The sequence below is a fragment of the Coffea arabica genome, chromosome 9c, assembly GCF_036785885.1.
Source record: "Coffea arabica cultivar ET-39 chromosome 9c, Coffea Arabica ET-39 HiFi, whole genome shotgun sequence".
Classification (NCBI taxonomy): Eukaryota; Viridiplantae; Streptophyta; class Magnoliopsida; order Gentianales; family Rubiaceae; genus Coffea; species Coffea arabica.
In genome coordinates, this window is record NC_092326.1 from 37,663,225 (window position 1) to 37,680,941 (window position 17,717).

Consider the following 17,717-nt stretch of genomic DNA (forward strand, 5'->3'; position numbering starts at 1 on the left):
TCTATTTTTCAATCGTATAAAGTTTATAAATTTTGGACTAAAGAAACTTGAGATATGATTTTTCAAATAACATCGCGCAAAACTGAAGAAAATTCTGTTCTTGCTTTCATTTCCAACTTCAAGTTGGAGTTGTAGAATCATTTTGAACTTAGTTTTATGATTGGAGTTGAGATAACTTGGTTGATTTGGAAGTGTTTGCCTTTGAATATTATAACTTGGAGTGGTGGATCTCATGACACTTCACATACTTGATTTTGTGATTTGAAAAGGAGGCCGGAAGTGCTCATAAGGCAAACACTTAAACTTGTTGTCATGGTGAGTGTTCTAATTGCATGTTCCATGTTACTTGACTAAATATGACTTGTTGCTAGAAATTGTTCGGCACTTGAATTGTTACTCCATAGATGAGTGTGTACTTTATCACACTCGACCTAATTTAACTAAACACTTGACATCTTGTTTATGCATGAACAAGTAACTTGATATACATGTGACTTGTGACTTAATCTTGTCTAGACGAGTGTGTGATTACTTGGACTCGACCTCTGTGAACTTGAAATACTTGACTCTTGCTTGTGGACTTGCATGTACCTGTGCATGTTTGTAGGCCGGCTGCATCTGTGACGCTCCCACTTCTCCCTAGCATCTTAAACGCCTACCCAATTCTTGTCAGGACTCAATATGAATCCAATTCAAATTTAAGGATAAACAACTAATAATAAAAGTTGAATTAAAAAGAAGTCGCTTCCGTAGTTAAACATTCAAATCTTACATCTCAAGTTTCCAAAAGTGTACATCAAATCTCCCAATAATTACAACCACCATAAGTCAACTAATCAATTATATTAAAATTCTATTCAAAAGGTAATCAAGTCGGCTTCTCCAAAAATATTTCCATTCCGAACTCCTGTTAAGGAAAACAAACTAATGGGGTAAGTTAACGTTCAGAGAGGCCAAGAAAACATGCAAGCATGTAATAGAGCAAGTAGAAGAGCATGGGAGAAAATCGAGATAATAATAACTAGAAATTTCAAGTAATTGACATTTCGAGTAAGGAAAGTAAAAAAAAAACAATTCAAGAATACTGTAACTTTCAGAAGCTAAATTCTATATAGCTGGGTCAAGATTTTGATCCAATTTCATGTTGACACTCCGTCAACCAAGTAAGTATCAATCCATAGGAACTCCACTTTCCCCAAATTCCCGTTCACCGTTACCCACCCTATACCGGGTCCGCTCGTCAAAAATTTTGATATTACTTGAGTATATCGTGGCAATACTATGCGAGTATGCCAAGTAAGATCTCTCCAATAGATCAAGTTTTATGATTTCTCACGGTTCACTATACTCCTCGACCAAGCCCATACTGGCTCGATTCGTAAAGTTAGCCAATGAGATTGGGCGTCCCCCACAAGTAAGAATGGTCGATGAGACAATGTTTCAATCGACAATTACAAATATAAGTTAATGAAATTCACTCCAATTGACAAAAAGTCAAACACAAGTAAAATTTCAAGTATGAGCAAGTCAATTATATAATCAAGCAAAAGAGAACGAGTACGATAAAGTACACACTCGACTCAACAAATCCAATTCATATATTTGGCTAGAAGTAATTCAAGTATTATGCAACAAGTCATGCACTTGACACTCACCAAGTCAAAAGTAAGTAAGCAAATAAGTCTTTTAGTGTTATTCGCTGGAATTCCTCAAATCCCTCTTGAGCACCTGAAGAAATAGTGACCATCCATTACTCACATATACTCTAGACCACTTAGCATTCAAAGAAGAAAGTTCGTTTATCCAGAACTAGAACAATGCATCAAAAAGGTTTATTTCATTGAAAATCGAGATTCACAAATGAATGTTTAAGATCACAAGTTCGAATCAAGTTAAAGGCGCTTTTCTCTCTAAATCATTGAAATACTGCTCAAAGAGAACTCAAAAGTCGTTTTTTTTATTCATGTCACGGTAAATAAATCTCAATCCAAGAGAAAGTACCATTTTCATTTTTAACACGAAAATCGAGAAAAGAGTAAATGATTTTCATTTCCCAAAATTTTAAATCTCACATCCAAACTTTAGAAAGTAAAGAGTATTCACATTTTTTCAAATTAATGGAGTCAAACATACCCAAAACTCCATTCATTTCATAGAAAAACATCAAGTTAAAGTTCCAAGATTTAAGTATAAAGCTAGTGCAATTCTCCAAGAACTACCTAGCCAAAACATTTCTTTTTTGGAGTTTAAACTCATGGAAATCGAGGCAAAAATTAGGGTTTGAAGTTTATTTCTCAAGTATAAAATAAAGTATCATTAACCAAGAAAATGGTACAACCAAGAAAATACATTAAGAGAAGTTTAACTTTCGAAAACCAAGATTTGAAATGAAGGTTTAAAGTTCTAACGGAACCATGTATCCCACCATGAAATTACACCTAAAACAGTCTAACAATTGTAAAAGAGGATGGAAAGTTCTTAAAAGTTCATTTCTTATGAAACTAGAAATTTTCAGTTTTATGCAACAAAACTTGAAAAATTGGATCTTGAGTTTGATATGTCCAAAAATGGAAAACTTTATACCGTTGGAAACTAGATTAAAAGTACTAAAACTTCCCTGAGTACTTTTCCAAGATTCCAAACATAAAGCATTCATATTTCAGTTCAAAGTTGCTGATTCATGAAGACAGGACAGAACCAGTCTTGATTTTCAGCAATGTTTGGAAATTCGGAAAAATTCATAGGAAGTGAATCAGCCTTTAAAATTTGTAACACAATAAGACTCCCAAACCAATTTTCAAACGCTATAAACATAACTAAATTCGGAGTTTTGAGCAACAAGATATAATAGTTTGAAGTCGGTTGATTTTTACGACCTGATCAATGAATTTTCAGTTTTGAAAGGCAATCTTTGGAACATTATTTGGACATCGAAATGGTATTGAAATTATACCAAATTTGGTACATTTAAACTTATATATATAGACTACCTCTTTATCAAAATTTAAGCAAAAATTCGCACAAGAAGGTAGTTAACGAAATGACCAAAATTTATGAAATTCTTCAAAGCTAATCTGCCAACCCTATCATTCTTTCTTTTTCAAAAGTTTTGTCCAACGAAATCAGCCCCAATTTGCTCCATTTTTTAAACCAAGGTTCTAGAACATTTAATGAGCAATTGATGGGTAAATGACACTTAAATTTTTGAAATAAATGCCCAAAACAGAATTGACCATTCGGTCAGCAGGGAAAAGAAATTTTTCCAATTTTCAGCTTTGTCATAGTTTTGAAATTAAACCATATCTAACTCTACACAAATTCAAATTCAGAATGGTTTAGGGTGTTGGAAACTAGAATCCGGCCACATTCTGCGTTACCAGTGTGAGTGTCAATTATTCGGAACAGGAACTTTTGTCTACAAAATCAACCCGTATTTGGATGGTGCATGTAATTATGGTGAGTTAGATAAAAGAATTTTTTGACTAGCACTAGAATGATTCCGATCTAACAGATTGTTCTGACTTTCCTTTTGTGATTACAATTGTTTTTTCTTGAAGCCATGTCTGTGATCTTGGGAAGAGGAAAGAAGAACAATATAGCTGCTATTGTTGGTAAGTTACTCTTCCATATCTTTTTCCCCTTGGACTCCAGCGATCAAATGCAATATTAACAGAAAAATTCAAGCACATATGGCAGTTCCTCCTGTAAAATACTAATTGCTTGAACCCGACACAGAAGATTTCTGATGTAAAAACAACACAAGATTTCTGATGTTTGGTAGCGAAAATTTCATTTTTGCTTCAAGCACATATGTCTATGACTAAGTTGAAACGTAGGGTAATAGAATATCTCTACAGGACAAGTTATTCTGGGGTGAGTTCAAGTTCCTTTATGCAAAATCAGAATTCGAAATGCAACAAATTTAAATCTTGTCTGTTACAGTTTTACAGTCAGAATGAACCACAATTGCCTTTCACTCAGCTTCCTTAGCCACCAATGAGGCTTGGTGTATTGCCTCTGATTCCTCCATCTGAGCTTCATCCTTTCTGTGTTCCTGTAATGTCCAAGCTTTGGTGATTCTTCCTGTCTAGTTCCTGGCAACTATTCCTTTCCATGTTCTTATCATCCGTCTAGGAAATAGCTGATCAGCTATCATTTAAATTTAATAATATTTGCTGCTGGAGGTTCCCATTGCTTCTTGTTTTAGTCTCAATTGTTTCACCAAAAGCTCTGACCCTGTGATTAGGATGCTAAAAATCAGAAACTCCCCTTCCTGTAATACAATTCTTCAAAAAACTACCACTTCAATGTAATGCAAACCAGCCTCCAAATAGCCTTCCAATTCCACAAACATCCAACCAGAAACTTGCAAAGAATTTTACTGACATAAAGAACCACAGCTACACATAGGAAAGGCACATTAATACGTAGAAAACTTAGACATGTAAACCTTTTTCCGCTTCCTCAGCCCAAAAATGCACAATGGGTTATTTACTTTATCTCCCGGCGAAAGCCACCACCCACTAAAACTTCAACTGGCAACTCATTTGAAAATCAATCTTTGAGTGTATGTTAATTGTAATATGCACCATGCTTGTCCAACAACAGGCTCGGCTCTAAATGTTTGCAATCATTGCAATATGGATTTGTACAGGTGCTTCTGCAGGTGTTGGAGTAGTATTTCTCATAATAGCTACTTATACCTTGTACAAAGTAGTGAAAAAGAGGCGCACCAAAAAGCGCCAAGAGAAATTTTTTAAGCGAAATGGAGGTCTTTTGTTGCAACAACAGTGTTCTGCTGATGAAGGAGGGGTTGAGAAAACAATGCTATTCTCTGCTAAAGAATTGAACAAGGCCAGTGATGGATTCAACACAAATCGCATACTAGGTCAAGGAGGTCAAGGTACAGTTTACAAAGGGATGCTAACAGATGGTAGAATTGTAGCAATCAAGAAGTCAAAAAAGGTTGATGAAAGCCAATTGGAACAATTCATCAACGAGGTTGTCATTCTTTCACAAATCAATCATAGGAATGTGGTAAAGCTTCTAGGTTGTTGTCTGGAGACAGAAGTCCCACTACTAGTTTATGAATTTATTCCCAATGGAACCCTCTTTACCCTCATACATAATGGGAATAATGAGGAGCTTCCCTTGACTTGGAATTTGAGACTAAGAATAGCCATCGAGGTAGCTGGAGCATTGGCATATCTGCACTCAGCAGTTTCAATTCCAATCTTCCACAGAGATATCAAATCCAGCAATATACTTTTGGATGAAAAATACGTAGCAAAAGTATCAGACTTTGGAACTTCAAGGTCCGTGACAATTGACAAAACTCACTTAACTACTGTAGTTAAAGGGACTTTCGGCTATTTGGATCCAGAATATTTCCAGTCAAGCCAGTTTACAGAGAAAAGTGATGTTTACAGCTTTGGGGTGGTCCTTGCTGAGCTTTTGACAAGACAAAAGCCAATATCCTCAGCAACAACAGATGAAGATTATAACTTGAGTTTGGCAACAAGGTTCCTGATGTCCATGGAACAGGATTCTCTCAAAAATATTCTTGATCCTGAACTCATAAATCAAGGGATTGAACAGGAGGTTACAGCAGCTGCTAAACTTGCACAACGATGTTTAAACTTAAATGGGAAGAAAAGGCCAACTATGAAGGAAGTTGCCATTGGATTGGAAAGCATTAAACTATCATCAGTGCAGTCAACTACAGAAAATTTTCAAAGTCCAAGCCACATTGAAGGAGAATCTGTCGTGTTTTCTGATAACAATTATACATGGACAACTGAAGTTGATAGCTTTAGATCTGTTTCAGATGTCCATCCACTTATGAATAAGCACTAGTTCATTATTCTGTTTAGTGGTTAGAGTTGTACATTAAGTTCCCAGATATGCTCAAACTGGTCATGTCATGGCCTGGGCATCCTGAAATTTGTTATAGTAACAAAAAGGAGTTTATTTTTTCCAAAATAACTTTGATTATCAAAAATTTTTTCATACTAACCTAGTTCTTCAATGCTTCTTTTAGTGCCGTGTGAATTTCGAACTGGCCATCATGCCCATCACTGGGAAGATCACTTATGAAACTTTTGCTTACTTTAACTTTTAAGTTGAGCTATATTCTTTGAACTTCATTTAGTTCACGGTTGCTAGTTTCATTAATAATGTCATAATTCAGTATCTTCATGTTTACTATAGTTGAAAGGCCTAAAATGAATTTAAAACAGCAATATTTGCACAAAGATGGGACCCATTCTCAATTAGCATTCCATCATAAATATTGGCACGAAATTACACATCGACTTCCATAATACGTCTTCATAAACCCTTCTCCTTTTCATCCTGCTTTATACTGCAGTATCTTGCAAGCCTTCAGACAAGAATGAAGAAATTAGACCAAATTAATCTCGAAAGGGAAAGTATGTAACTGTATTATGTCTGCTATATTTCTGTTATCTGTCCCTTTATTCATACCAATGCGAACACCTCTTATATTTCTGTGCTAATCCGATTAAGCTGAACAATCAGAGTACATAAATATTGCTGCTGAAACTTAAGTATTGAAACAGCAATTTGCCTCGGCTCAGATAATGCGAATATCATTGAGGATAATAATGTTATTCCCACCAAATTCAGAGGACAGAATTGATGGAAAACAGAGAAAGAAAATGTTGTAGAGGGAGTTACAAGAGAGAGGAAGAGAGAGGGAAACTTGAGGAGGGTGATTCCATTTTTCAAGCAAAGTGCAAACATGATTATAATTCTGACAATGCAGAAAATGATCCTAACGTTTAAGTGGTGGCTATCCTAACTAACTTCAGCTTGCAGAAGAAAATTAACTGCTAAGAAGTGAGATAATGAGTGACTGCCATCTGACACTTCTTGGAACTAAATTACAGAAGGCGTGATAGCCAGACCAGAACATTAGCCTGCTGGAATAAGAAAACGTGGTTTTGTCTTGAAGATATCCGTCCATGCATTCTGTCATGTTTCTTCAAGAATTAAACTCCCCAACTTCTAATGAATGACTTACCTCATATTTAAGCCGCCAAATCTCAATTTCTTCAGTTCAAAACTATTCTTTCAATCTGCTTCATGGCATGCATTTCTGCTAATCTGCCCAGTTATTCATAATAGTGGTAAGATAATGAACTCTTTTTTAAAGAGATCCCTTTAACTGACCTCTTTAAAATGCTTCAGAATTTTTATTTTGGGATACAGCATTTTAAAGATACCAAGTTCGACACCAAGTTCGAGTCGTAGTTGGGTATAGAAAGGGCGTGAGGAGAGGTGGGAATGAAAAAAAAAATAAAATTTTGAGATGACCCAAAAATGGCCACACTAATTCAACTTGTATACCAATACTTGTACAAATTATTCATTTGAATTGACTGCCTGACTACTGAATCGTATGATTTGTTTAGATGATTTATTTGAGATAATTACTGTAACATTTTTTATGATGTGATGTGTGTGAGATAAAAAAATAATATTACTAATTTTAGCACTTAAGCTTCTTTTGTAAGCCACTCAACTCAGAAAGTTCGGATTGTACTTTTAAAGAAAATTTTCTGGCTTTTCATGAATATTTTTCTAAAATATTTTCTATTTTTTTTAGCTCATATTACATTACATTCTAAAAAGTGCTACACTAATATTTTTTGTCCAAAAATTCTTTAAAAACTGTAATGCAAAAAGCCTCTTACCCTCATATGGCCACATTTTTCCATAGCAAAAATTTGAGTAGACCCGGTCTATAATCTTACACGTAGATCGAGAGGCTTACAGTTTGCCACGTCCTCTCCTTAATAAGCTCCAAATCTAACAGCCAACTGGGTCTCATCTCCGCCTCCTCTCCCGAATTCCTCCGCCCCCATTACCAACACCACCACACCCATCTCCGCCACCCCTCATTTGTAGACTCATGAAACTTCCAGTCTTCCCCCTATCTGTAAACACATCAACTCCTGCCAATCAAAACATCCTCCTCTCCCATGATGTCTTTCTAGTAGATCCAGAAATCAGAGGAGAGGTAGGAGTGATGGGTTTTCTTCCTCTCTTCTTCTCACAAAGATGGACGCCTCTACAGTCTAGTATCAAAATTGTACAAGTCGTGTGGAAATTCATAAAATATAGAAGACAAAGTCAGAGCAAAACTTGTCAACTAATACAGCCAAAACTCAGTAATAGGCCACCGGCTGGTCAGTAAAGAAGAGTACTAGTTGTTGAATATAATATGATGTACCTCGGGACAACAAAAGCACCTGAGATGCAATTGAGGGATTCTTCTTAACACATTCCGAGACTTCACCTGAGTAAATTCCGTGTGGGCTTATCAAGAATGAACAACGAGATGAATTGATTCAATTTTCTGTGACTTCCAGCATGATCCTATGCTTCACGATTTTTTATTGTAAAACTCCAATTTAATATCAATTTCAAGCTCGAGCTTAATTGAGCTCGAGAAAAAAAAATGGTTATTATTTTATTTATTAAAATAATAATAAAATAGTCATTTATAACATAAATGAATAGTCATTTATAACAAGTCATTGGTAAAATAGTCAGTTATAGTCAGTTGCAAAATAAGAATAAAATAATCATTTATAACATCAATTTTTAAAATATATTCATTTATAACTTCGAGTTTCGAATGTTTTATGTTACCTAGGAAGTTTTAGAAAATAACATCAACTTTAACTTGATAGTCATTTATGGTCATGGTCAAATTAGTTCGCAAATTAGATTATATTATAGGAAAATAATAGAGAATTGATGTAGTTGTTAGAATAAATGCCATTATAGTAATAGAAGTAAAGAACCCCAAATTATCATATGATCTAATGGACCAAACGAACTCTTCAAAAATTAGTGGTGGTTATTTATTTTCGGATGAGTAATCTTGTTGTCAAGCGTTTGGTTAGTTTTACATTAGATGTTTAGTTTAACAAAAAAGCCAAGTTCCTTATGTTTTGTCAATAGTAGGATGAGATGCATTTACTTACTTATAGACCAAAATTGCTTTTTGGCAGATCTACTATTAATTCTATCAATAATAGGGGTAAATTTGTCCAAAAAATTAAAGTTTAATTGTCATGGCCAAAGTATTCCAACACATAAATTTTTGTATTTGTAGGAGTGGGTTTCAGAGAAAACATTATTTATTTCTTTAATATGGGTAAACGCATAAAAAGTTTAGTTTTATTAGTTGTATGACCACATCGGTCCAAAACCATGGTATATGATTAACATAGATTAGTCCAAAATTTATTTTTTTTTCATTCATTTTTTGATTACATATATTAATATTAAATTTACAAAAAACATATTGATTTAATGAAAAGGTTATCATTTATAGGGTTGCAAAACGAGTTGAATCGCCTCAATTTTCTCGACTTCCAGCATGATCCCGAGCTCTATGAGTTTTCATTGTAAAACTAGAGTTCAACATCGATCTCGAGTTCGAGCCTAGTTGAGCTTGGGAGAAATAATAACAATTAGTTATTATTTTATTTGTTAAAATCAGAATAAAATAGTCATTTACGACATAAATGAATAGTCATTTATAAAATAAGAATAAAATCGTCATTTATAACATCAATTTGTTAAAATATATTCGTTTATAACTTCAAGTATTGAATGTTTTATGTTATCTAGGAAGTTTTAAAAAATAACATCAACTTTACCTTGATAGTCATTTATAGTTATGGCGAAATTAGTTCAGAAATTAGATTATGATAGGGAAATAGTAGACTTGATGCATTTGTTAGAATAAAATGTCATTATAGTAATAGAAGTAAACAACTCCAAATTATCATATGATCCGATGGACCAAACAAACTCTTCATGAAATGAGAGGTGGTTACTTATCGTTGGATGAGTAATCCTGTTGTCAAACGTTTGGTTCGATTTTATGTTAGATGTTTAGTTTAACAAAAAAAACTAGGTTCCTTGTGTTTTGTTACTAATAGGATGAGATGAACTTACTTACTTATAGACCAAAATTGGTTTTGTGCAGATCTACTTTTTATTCTATCAATAATAGGGATAAATTAGTCCAAAAAAGTAAATTTTAATTGTCACGGCCAAAGTATACCAACACATAAATTTTGTATTCGTAGGAGTTGGTTTTAGAGAAAATGTTATTTATTTCTTTAACATGGGTAAATAGATAAAAAATTTAACTTTGCTAATTGTATGACTATATCGGTCCAAAATCAAGGTATATGATTAACTTAGATTAGTCCAAAACTTAATTTTTTTTTTCCAATCACTTTTCGATTACATATATTAATATTAAATTTACAATAAACATATAGATTTAATGAAAAGGTTATCATTTATAGGATTGCAAAACGAGTTGAATTGACTCAATTTTCTTGACTTCCAGCATGATCCCGAACTCCACGAGCTTTCATTTTAAAATTTGAGTTCAACATCGATCTCGAATTCAAGCCCAGTTGAGCTCGAGAAAAATAATAAATGGTTATTATTTTATTTGTTAAAATAAGAATAAAATAGTCATTTACAATATAAATGAGTAGTCATTTATAGTCACTGGTAAAATGTTAATTGTATCACGATATCAGTCCAAAATCATGGTATATGACTAACTTGGATTAGTCCAAAACTTATTTTTTTATTAGTTATAGCAAATAAAGCCAAAATTCTATTATTTTATTAATATGTAGTTAACATAGTTTATATAGTTGTTTGAATAAATTATTATATAGAAAATATTGCATTAAAGTTTGTAGATTGTAATAAAAGTAATATAAAGGATACAAATTGATGAAATGGACGGAATCGAAACGTGTACAATTTACTAGGGGAAAATTTTTTTGCAAATGCATGGGCTTGTTCTCTACTTCAAAATTCAAATTAGGAATAAATTCACAGTTGACGCACTTTCACTTCCCGCCAGATGCCAATGTGCGGTGGGATCCCAAATTTTGAAACATCAATTAATCTCCTGTAGGCTTGTGCTCGGCATTTATTCCTTTCCAATGGTAGTGCCACCATTCCTATGGTCAAAGTCCCTGCGTTAGACTGTTGCCATCATTTGTTCGCCTGCCTACTTTCGCTTGCTGATCTTGAGGGTCAAAACGGAAACCAAAGAACTTTTGGCCTGAGTTATTTATGTTGCCAGTTGCAAAATCATGGCTATGTTTGAATAGTACATTTAAAAAAAAAATTCGCTTATAACATAAACATTTTTTTAATTCATGTTTTCATATTTTTTATTATTTTTTTATTTTACATATATTACATCACAAAAAGTACTATAATAATTATTTAAAATAATACTCCATCAAATAAAGCCGTAATTTGGTGGTGGCTCATTTTCTCCACCCACAACCTTTCTATTGCCATTTTCTTCCACATATACATATGGATCTTTTGGATATTCATTTAAATTCAACATTGGTAGTCTTCCATACATGCCTCCACTATCTTCCATTTTTGTTCTACAAAACAAAAGATTCACATTATTACATACCATTCATGTCCTGCCAGAATTTGTATTCAATATTCACATCCCTTTTATTATATTTCATTTCCGTGTAGTAAGACTAGTACTTCGACTTCACTTGATAAACGAATTCAATAATATAAACACGCCACTTTTAAACTTCGCTTCTTCCACAAAATTCATAATTAAATTAATTATTCAAAAATGTAATACATGTCATTCCTTTTTTTTCCCTTTAAAAAATAATACAATTAAATTAAATCTTTACACTTAGTCCTATCAAAGAAAAAGAATGGAGTAGCAGGAAAAAACATTGAATTGAGCCCGGCTTCGGAATCAGTAATAGGATTTAAAAGTCTGAAAAAAGGCCTCTATGTTAATTATCCATCATTTTCTCCCTCTACCGTGCTTGCAATAAAAGAGATAAGTGGACAAAACAGTTTACTATTTCATCTGGAGTTCTGGACACAAACTCATACACAATTTGGTTAGTTAATTTCTTCCAATGCTTTCTCCCTTATAATTTCTTCCTATTCTTTCTTCCAAATTTACATATATGAAAATTATGTCCTTATAAAGTTTTTATTGTCCGTCACATTCTTATATTAGTATTTTTAAATTATTATTATGATGTCAAATCCACATCCTTAACTGAACAAATAGTCAAATAGTGACCCAAAACTTAGTGAAAATAATTAAACAGAAAATTAGTTGCATAAAAAGTGGCTTTTTTGTAGTTCATAAAAATTAATCGAACAAAGAGGTGCATATGCCACCATATAATGCAAGACCTGGAGACAACATTTTCCTCTAACATTAGTGATTTATCTAATTATTTAAAAAACATAAACATGATCTTTATCAAAATTTAATAAATATTACTTACCTTCTTTTCAACTTTGGGAGGTTTTCTTTGTTGATTTTCTGCTACTTTTCTTCCATATGCATTGTGGTGGATCCTTTCCAGGCGTTCTTGAAGAATTTGTATTATAGATTTAAAGTAATGCCATTCATTATTTCCAATAATCTTTTCAATTCGTTGAATTTTTTATAACTTATTTCCAAACGCTATAGCTGCTATTGGTGAAAGCATTGAATGCAACTTGCACAACAAAATTTGAAACCAATCCTCGGACAATCGAATTATGGTACAGCTAGATTGAATTTTGTCAAAAAAAAAAAATTGAATTTTGTTTGATACAATTTCGTTGGAAAGGCCATAAATTTTCATGATGTGTACAGTAAAAATACAAGAATATGCTCTTTTGATTCTTTGAACCGGACCCCACTTCTCTCTTTTTTTTAATGCGCATGTTGTCGGTAATGCATCTACAACAATCGGTCATGACCCAAGGTAAAACACTTACTTTCACCAATCATTACAAGTATCGATTGTTGAGGTGTCACTCCCACGTTGAACAATGATGAATACAACACGTCTAGTATGTCTATCAATACTAGATTTCAGAGGGATCCCACAAAGATTTCTCCCGATTGAGTTTTGAATATTTAATTCATGTCCATGATGTGATAGATTATTGTGCGTTCGATCTATAGGTGGGTCCGTACATCGAAGCTACCCAAGTTTTTGTCCATTTGGAATGATTGGTGTCAAGCATTTAATACCATATCCCACTTCAAAAGCTGGTGAATCAAAAGTACATCTAAGCCCCTCATTAGTTTGACTATTGTATAATAAATAATCCTAACAGAGTTTTACAGTTGCTGATTATATAAACTCTATAATCCTAAAACATGTCATCAATGATAACTATAAACAAGTTTCACCAAATGATGAAATCATTTCTCTTTAAAGTTACGCTATTCAAATTTGAGGAAAGAATTTTCAATATAATTTTGCAATTGCAATAGCACTATGAATCATTTTGCAATCCATGATTAATAGAAAAAAATAAAGAAAAAAGTTGCTAAAATTAATAAAGGTTCATAAAAATGACATAAAGGAGAACAACAAATTATTCAAAAGGCTAAAAATATAAACTCAAATGACAATAGAAAAAAAAAAAAAAAAGGCACTCATGCATGTCACCCATATCCAATAGAAAGTGGAATGCTTTGTTGCTTGTGCATTGGTGTTGGTTAGAAAAATCAACTTTTAAATATTAACTATTAAATTCTTTTCATCTCAATTACATTTATTCCTTCAAAACCAATGATTTTTTTTAAAAAAAAATTTTGAGAAAAAATAAAAGAAGAAATTTCAAAGCATCATATTCATGCGCAAAGCTGGTGCTCCATTATTAGTTTACTGATTTTCTGAAAGGGATGCCGATTGATGATGAAGAATCATAGCAGCCGAAAGTCAATAAAGGTTGGCGAACGCCTCTAGAATGACTATGAGATTCGTCATGCCTTGCCAAGGCAACCACTGTGATGAAATTTCAAGGTTTTTATCTATGAATAAATCCCAGTTCAAATAGACTTTTATAGTTTAGACTGGGTCATAATGAAAATGATGGTCAGTCTCCTAACGAGGAATGAGTTTAGACGAGTAATTGACACTTTCACCTCATCGCCAACTTATATAAATCTCAATGCGCCAACATAATGCACAAAACCCGCAATATTCCTACAACCCTCTGAATCATTTCAAACTTTATTTCAGATTCTAGCTATTTAGCAGTTAACAGATGAACCTACGACTGCACAATTTGGTATGGCTGATATAAGGTTAATCTATGCGCTGTTCTTGTTTCTTTACCTCATTGTTCCATCATCCGGGGCGGAAACATTTCCAATAGCGAAGCCAGGATGCAAGGATACCTGTGGAAGTGTGAAGATTCCATACCCATTTGGAATTGGTCCAGATTGTGCTCTCAATGAAGCATATAGCATACGTTGCTCTGGTGATTCCATCAATGGTTTAAGGCCATATCTGGGGCTTCAACCTGGACAAAGCGCCCAAAGAATCGTGGAGGTGCTGGAAGTCTCCCTGAGAGACCAAACTATAACCATCAATTACCCACTTTCTCCAATCTGCTCAGTCAACAGGACAACCCTTGATGCGTCCGTATTTGAGAGTTCCCTTGCTCAAACTCCTTTCTTTGTTTCCAGAGAACACAATAAACTTATGTTTCTTGGATGCGGTAATGCCCTCTTACATTTGATAGATGGCAGTCAGCAGATCTTGTCTGGTTGCACCTCAATGTGTAACAGCACCTCGACAATTAACGGTTGCTATGGCATCAATTGTTGTCAGGCAAGCATTCCATACTACCTCAGCCAATATAGTTTGCAGTTAACAGCCTCGGAGAACTTCACATCTAGTACCTGTGCTTATGCCTTCTTGGTTGACCAAAACTGGGAGTTGGAGAATTATACTTCAAAAGTACGTCTAATAAATGCTCCTGTTGTGTGGTCCTGGCCCCTGAATCATTCTCAAATTCAAACCATCTCAGGTTGCAGTGCCCAAAATAGCTCCCTTCAGTTAAAATCCAGCAGTATTGCCACTTATCAGTGTGAATGCAGTGCCTTAGGAGATGATACTTGGTTTTATCAAATCAATCCGTACTTAGATGGCGCCTGTAAACACGGTGAGTATTTAAGAGAAAGGATTTATTATTATTATTCCTCCCCCTAAAAGATTGTCCTTTTTTGAATATTATCTAAAACTTGTGTCTTCTGAATCTTTGTTTCTTTGTCAAAGCCAATGACGAAATCAGGCGCAAGAGGAACAGGACCGCGATTATTACTGGTAAGCCATCCATCCCTTTTGTAATTTCTATTCATAGTACTCGAAAAGTAGTCAGAAAATCGTCCTCCTTTGAATTACTGTTTAATCGTGTCTTTTGTAGTGATGGTGTTGCACATGATGATAAGGTGTCTGTTATGTGTGTATAGACTCTGTTAAGAAATTGGCTTAATTTCTTTTAAGCGGGTTTCTTGTTTTGTGTGGAAGTAACTAATTTTCTAATTGATTTTAGTAGAATTAGAAGTTATTTCCTATTCTGTACAAGTCTAGGAACTAGAATTAGTTTCCTATTGTTATTTGGGTTTTGGCCAAATAATGTTATCTATAAATAGATGGGTTGTCATGCTACACAAGAGACACAAAAGGGCACGCAAGAGGCGAGGGTTCTTGGGAGATAAGAGACGGTATGCAAGAGTTGGCATTGGGTTCAAGTTGTATTCTTGTATAGGTTTTCCTATCATAATAAACAACGGGTTTTTTTCCATGGACGTAGGCTTAATGGTAGAGTCGAACCACGTTAAATATTGTGTGTCGTCTATCTTTCATGCATGTGGCTTGTTTGTCATTAAATTGTTGTGTACTTGATATTTCAATAGTTGTGCATCTGCGCTTGAATTCTAGCAGACTCTGATATTTAGTGTTAACTAATCGAGAATTTACACAGGTAGTACCGTGGGAGCTGGCATGTTGATTCTTTTGATCACTACATTGTGTTTGTACAAAGTAGTGAAGAAGATACACGAAAATAAGCGCAAAGAGAAATTTTTCAGAAAAATGTTAAAACAGCAGTTACCTGCTGAGGATATTGAAAATGCAAAGCTTTACACTGCTAAGGAATTAAGCAACGCCACTGACAATTTCAATGAAAATCGAATACTTGGTCAAGGTGGTCAAGGTACAGTATATAAAGGGATGTTAAATGATGGAAAGATAGTGGCAATCAAAAGGGCGAAAAATGTGAATGACATGCGCTTTGAGGAATTCGTGAATGAGTTGGTCCTTTTGTCGCAAGTCAATCACAGGAATGTAGTAAAACTCCTAGGCTGTTGTTTGCAAACAGAAGTTCCCCTACTGGTTTACGAATTCATCCCCAATGGAACCCTTCATAGCCTCATTCATAATCAGAATGAAGTTGAATTCCCCTTCACTTGGAACTTGAGACTAAGAATAGCCACGGAGATAGCAGGGGCATTGGCGTATCTGCACTCACAAATCTCAGTTCCCATCTTGCATAGAGATGTCAAATCCAGCAATGTACTTTTGGATGAAAAGTACATAGCCAAAGTATCGGATTTTGGAACTTCCAGGTCTATTGAAGTTGATAAAACTCACTTAACTACAGGTGTTAAGGGGACTTTTGGCTATTTGGATCCAGAGTACTTTCAGACGAGTCAGTACACGGAGAAAAGTGATGTTTACAGTTTTGGAGTTGTTCTCGTCGAGCTACTAACAAGACAAAAGCCAATATCCTCCGCACAAACAGCAGAAGCTCATGATGGTGTGAGTTTGGTGGACAGATTCATAAAATCCATGAACCAGAATTCTCTGCAAATGATTCTTGATCCTCAAATTTTAGATGAAAGAAATGAGAATGAGGTTGTTCTTGTTGCTAAACTTGCACGACGATGCCTAAACTCAACCGGGAAAACAAGGCCAACCATGAAGGAAATACTCACGGAGTTGGAAAGCACTAAATTGTCCAAAGGGGATTCAACTGTTGATGCAGATTGTCAAGGTCCAAGTAGTATTGAAAAGCTGCCTGCTGGCATTCTTGGGGATCCTGATACATACACCTGGACAAGTGGAAGTGATCCTGTTGAGTCATCCTCAGATGCCTACCCTTTTCTGAGTAATCTAGTCTAATTAATTGAAGGATTCTTCAGCACTAGTGCTTGAGATGTCCCATATTTTTGTGCTGCCACCTATCTATTGATTCACTCATTCATATATTTGTGTTTGAATCATGTAACGGTGTGACAAACCTCTACTCTTCATTGGTTAGTATGCAAGTAGATAAAAATGTAGTATCAATTTCCCTCTCTTAATTAACACATTGACACCAACGATGTTAACTTGTGATTATCTGAAATATGATCTGAAATAAAATTGTCGTAGAACTTTTTACGATGTAACGTATGTGAAATAAAAAAGATAATTGAAAAAATAAAAATGTGTTTATGATTCAAGCAAATAATTTTTTAACAAACAAAAACGCTTCAAACACAATATTGTCATCCAAAGCGTCTATATATTTTGTTGTGTGTTTCTATCCCGATTTGTTTATCAATCTGATCTTCGTCAAAGATTTGTTTTGTATCAAAATACTAGCATTTAACCAAATTTAAGTGTATTCTTGTAAGCATACAGATAATTTGTAAATAACCCTTTATAAACCAATTTGTGGAAGAAAACCTTCTTTGTCTATATACTTGGTTGACATGTCAAAGTTTCTAGCCTGACCATCCAAAAAAAAAAAGGACAAAAGCCCCTAAATATCCCATTAGCTTGATCCCTAACGAC

The 17,717-nt window shown here is 34.2% G+C and overlaps 2 protein-coding genes and 1 long non-coding RNA gene across 3 annotated transcripts; 2 read left to right on the forward strand and 1 right to left on the reverse strand.

The window, feature by feature from the left end:
• Window positions 1-3,559: 3,559 nt before the first annotated feature.
• LOC113708149 (wall-associated receptor kinase-like 9) lies at window positions 3,560-5,856 on the forward strand. The gene is made up of 2 exons (XM_027230618.1): window positions 3,560-3,611; window positions 4,655-5,856. The coding sequence occupies exons 1-2, from the start codon at window positions 3,560-3,562 to the stop codon at window positions 5,854-5,856; spliced, it is 1,254 nt and encodes a 417-aa protein (XP_027086419.1).
• Window positions 5,857-6,542: 686 nt separating this feature from the next.
• LOC113708527 (uncharacterized) lies at window positions 6,543-8,394 on the reverse strand. Its single transcript, XR_003452419.2, has 2 exons — window positions 7,719-8,394; window positions 6,543-7,128 (listed from the first exon to the last, which is right to left on the reverse strand). It is a non-coding gene; the product is annotated as an uncharacterized lncRNA (long non-coding RNA).
• A 5,577-nt stretch (window positions 8,395-13,971) lies between these two features.
• LOC113708061 (wall-associated receptor kinase-like 1) lies at window positions 13,972-17,242 on the forward strand. The gene is made up of 3 exons (XM_027230517.2): window positions 13,972-15,039; window positions 15,153-15,200; window positions 15,862-17,242. Exons 1-3 carry the CDS (start codon window positions 14,163-14,165, stop codon window positions 17,058-17,060), a joined length of 2,124 nt encoding a protein of 707 aa, XP_027086318.1. The 5' UTR covers window positions 13,972-14,162; the 3' UTR covers window positions 17,061-17,242.
• Window positions 17,243-17,717: the final 475 nt, after the last annotated feature.

Bases quoted from the DNA above. Each gene is read 5' to 3' on its own strand.
- LOC113708149 (XM_027230618.1), top strand. From the start codon at position 3,560: ATGTCTGTGATCTTGGGAAGAGGAAAGAAGAACAATATAGCTGCTATT. The intron at 3,612-4,654 runs GTAAGTTACTCT...GGATTTGTACAG, and splicing joins CAATATAGCTGCTATTGTTG to GTGCTTCTGCAGGTGTTGGA.
- LOC113708061 (XM_027230517.2), top strand. From the start codon at position 14,163: ATGGCTGATATAAGGTTAATCTATGCGCTGTTCTTGTTTCTTTACCTC. The intron at 15,040-15,152 runs GTGAGTATTTAA...TCTTTGTCAAAG, and splicing joins AGATGGCGCCTGTAAACACG to CCAATGACGAAATCAGGCGC. The intron at 15,201-15,861 runs GTAAGCCATCCA...GAATTTACACAG, and splicing joins CAGGACCGCGATTATTACTG to GTAGTACCGTGGGAGCTGGC.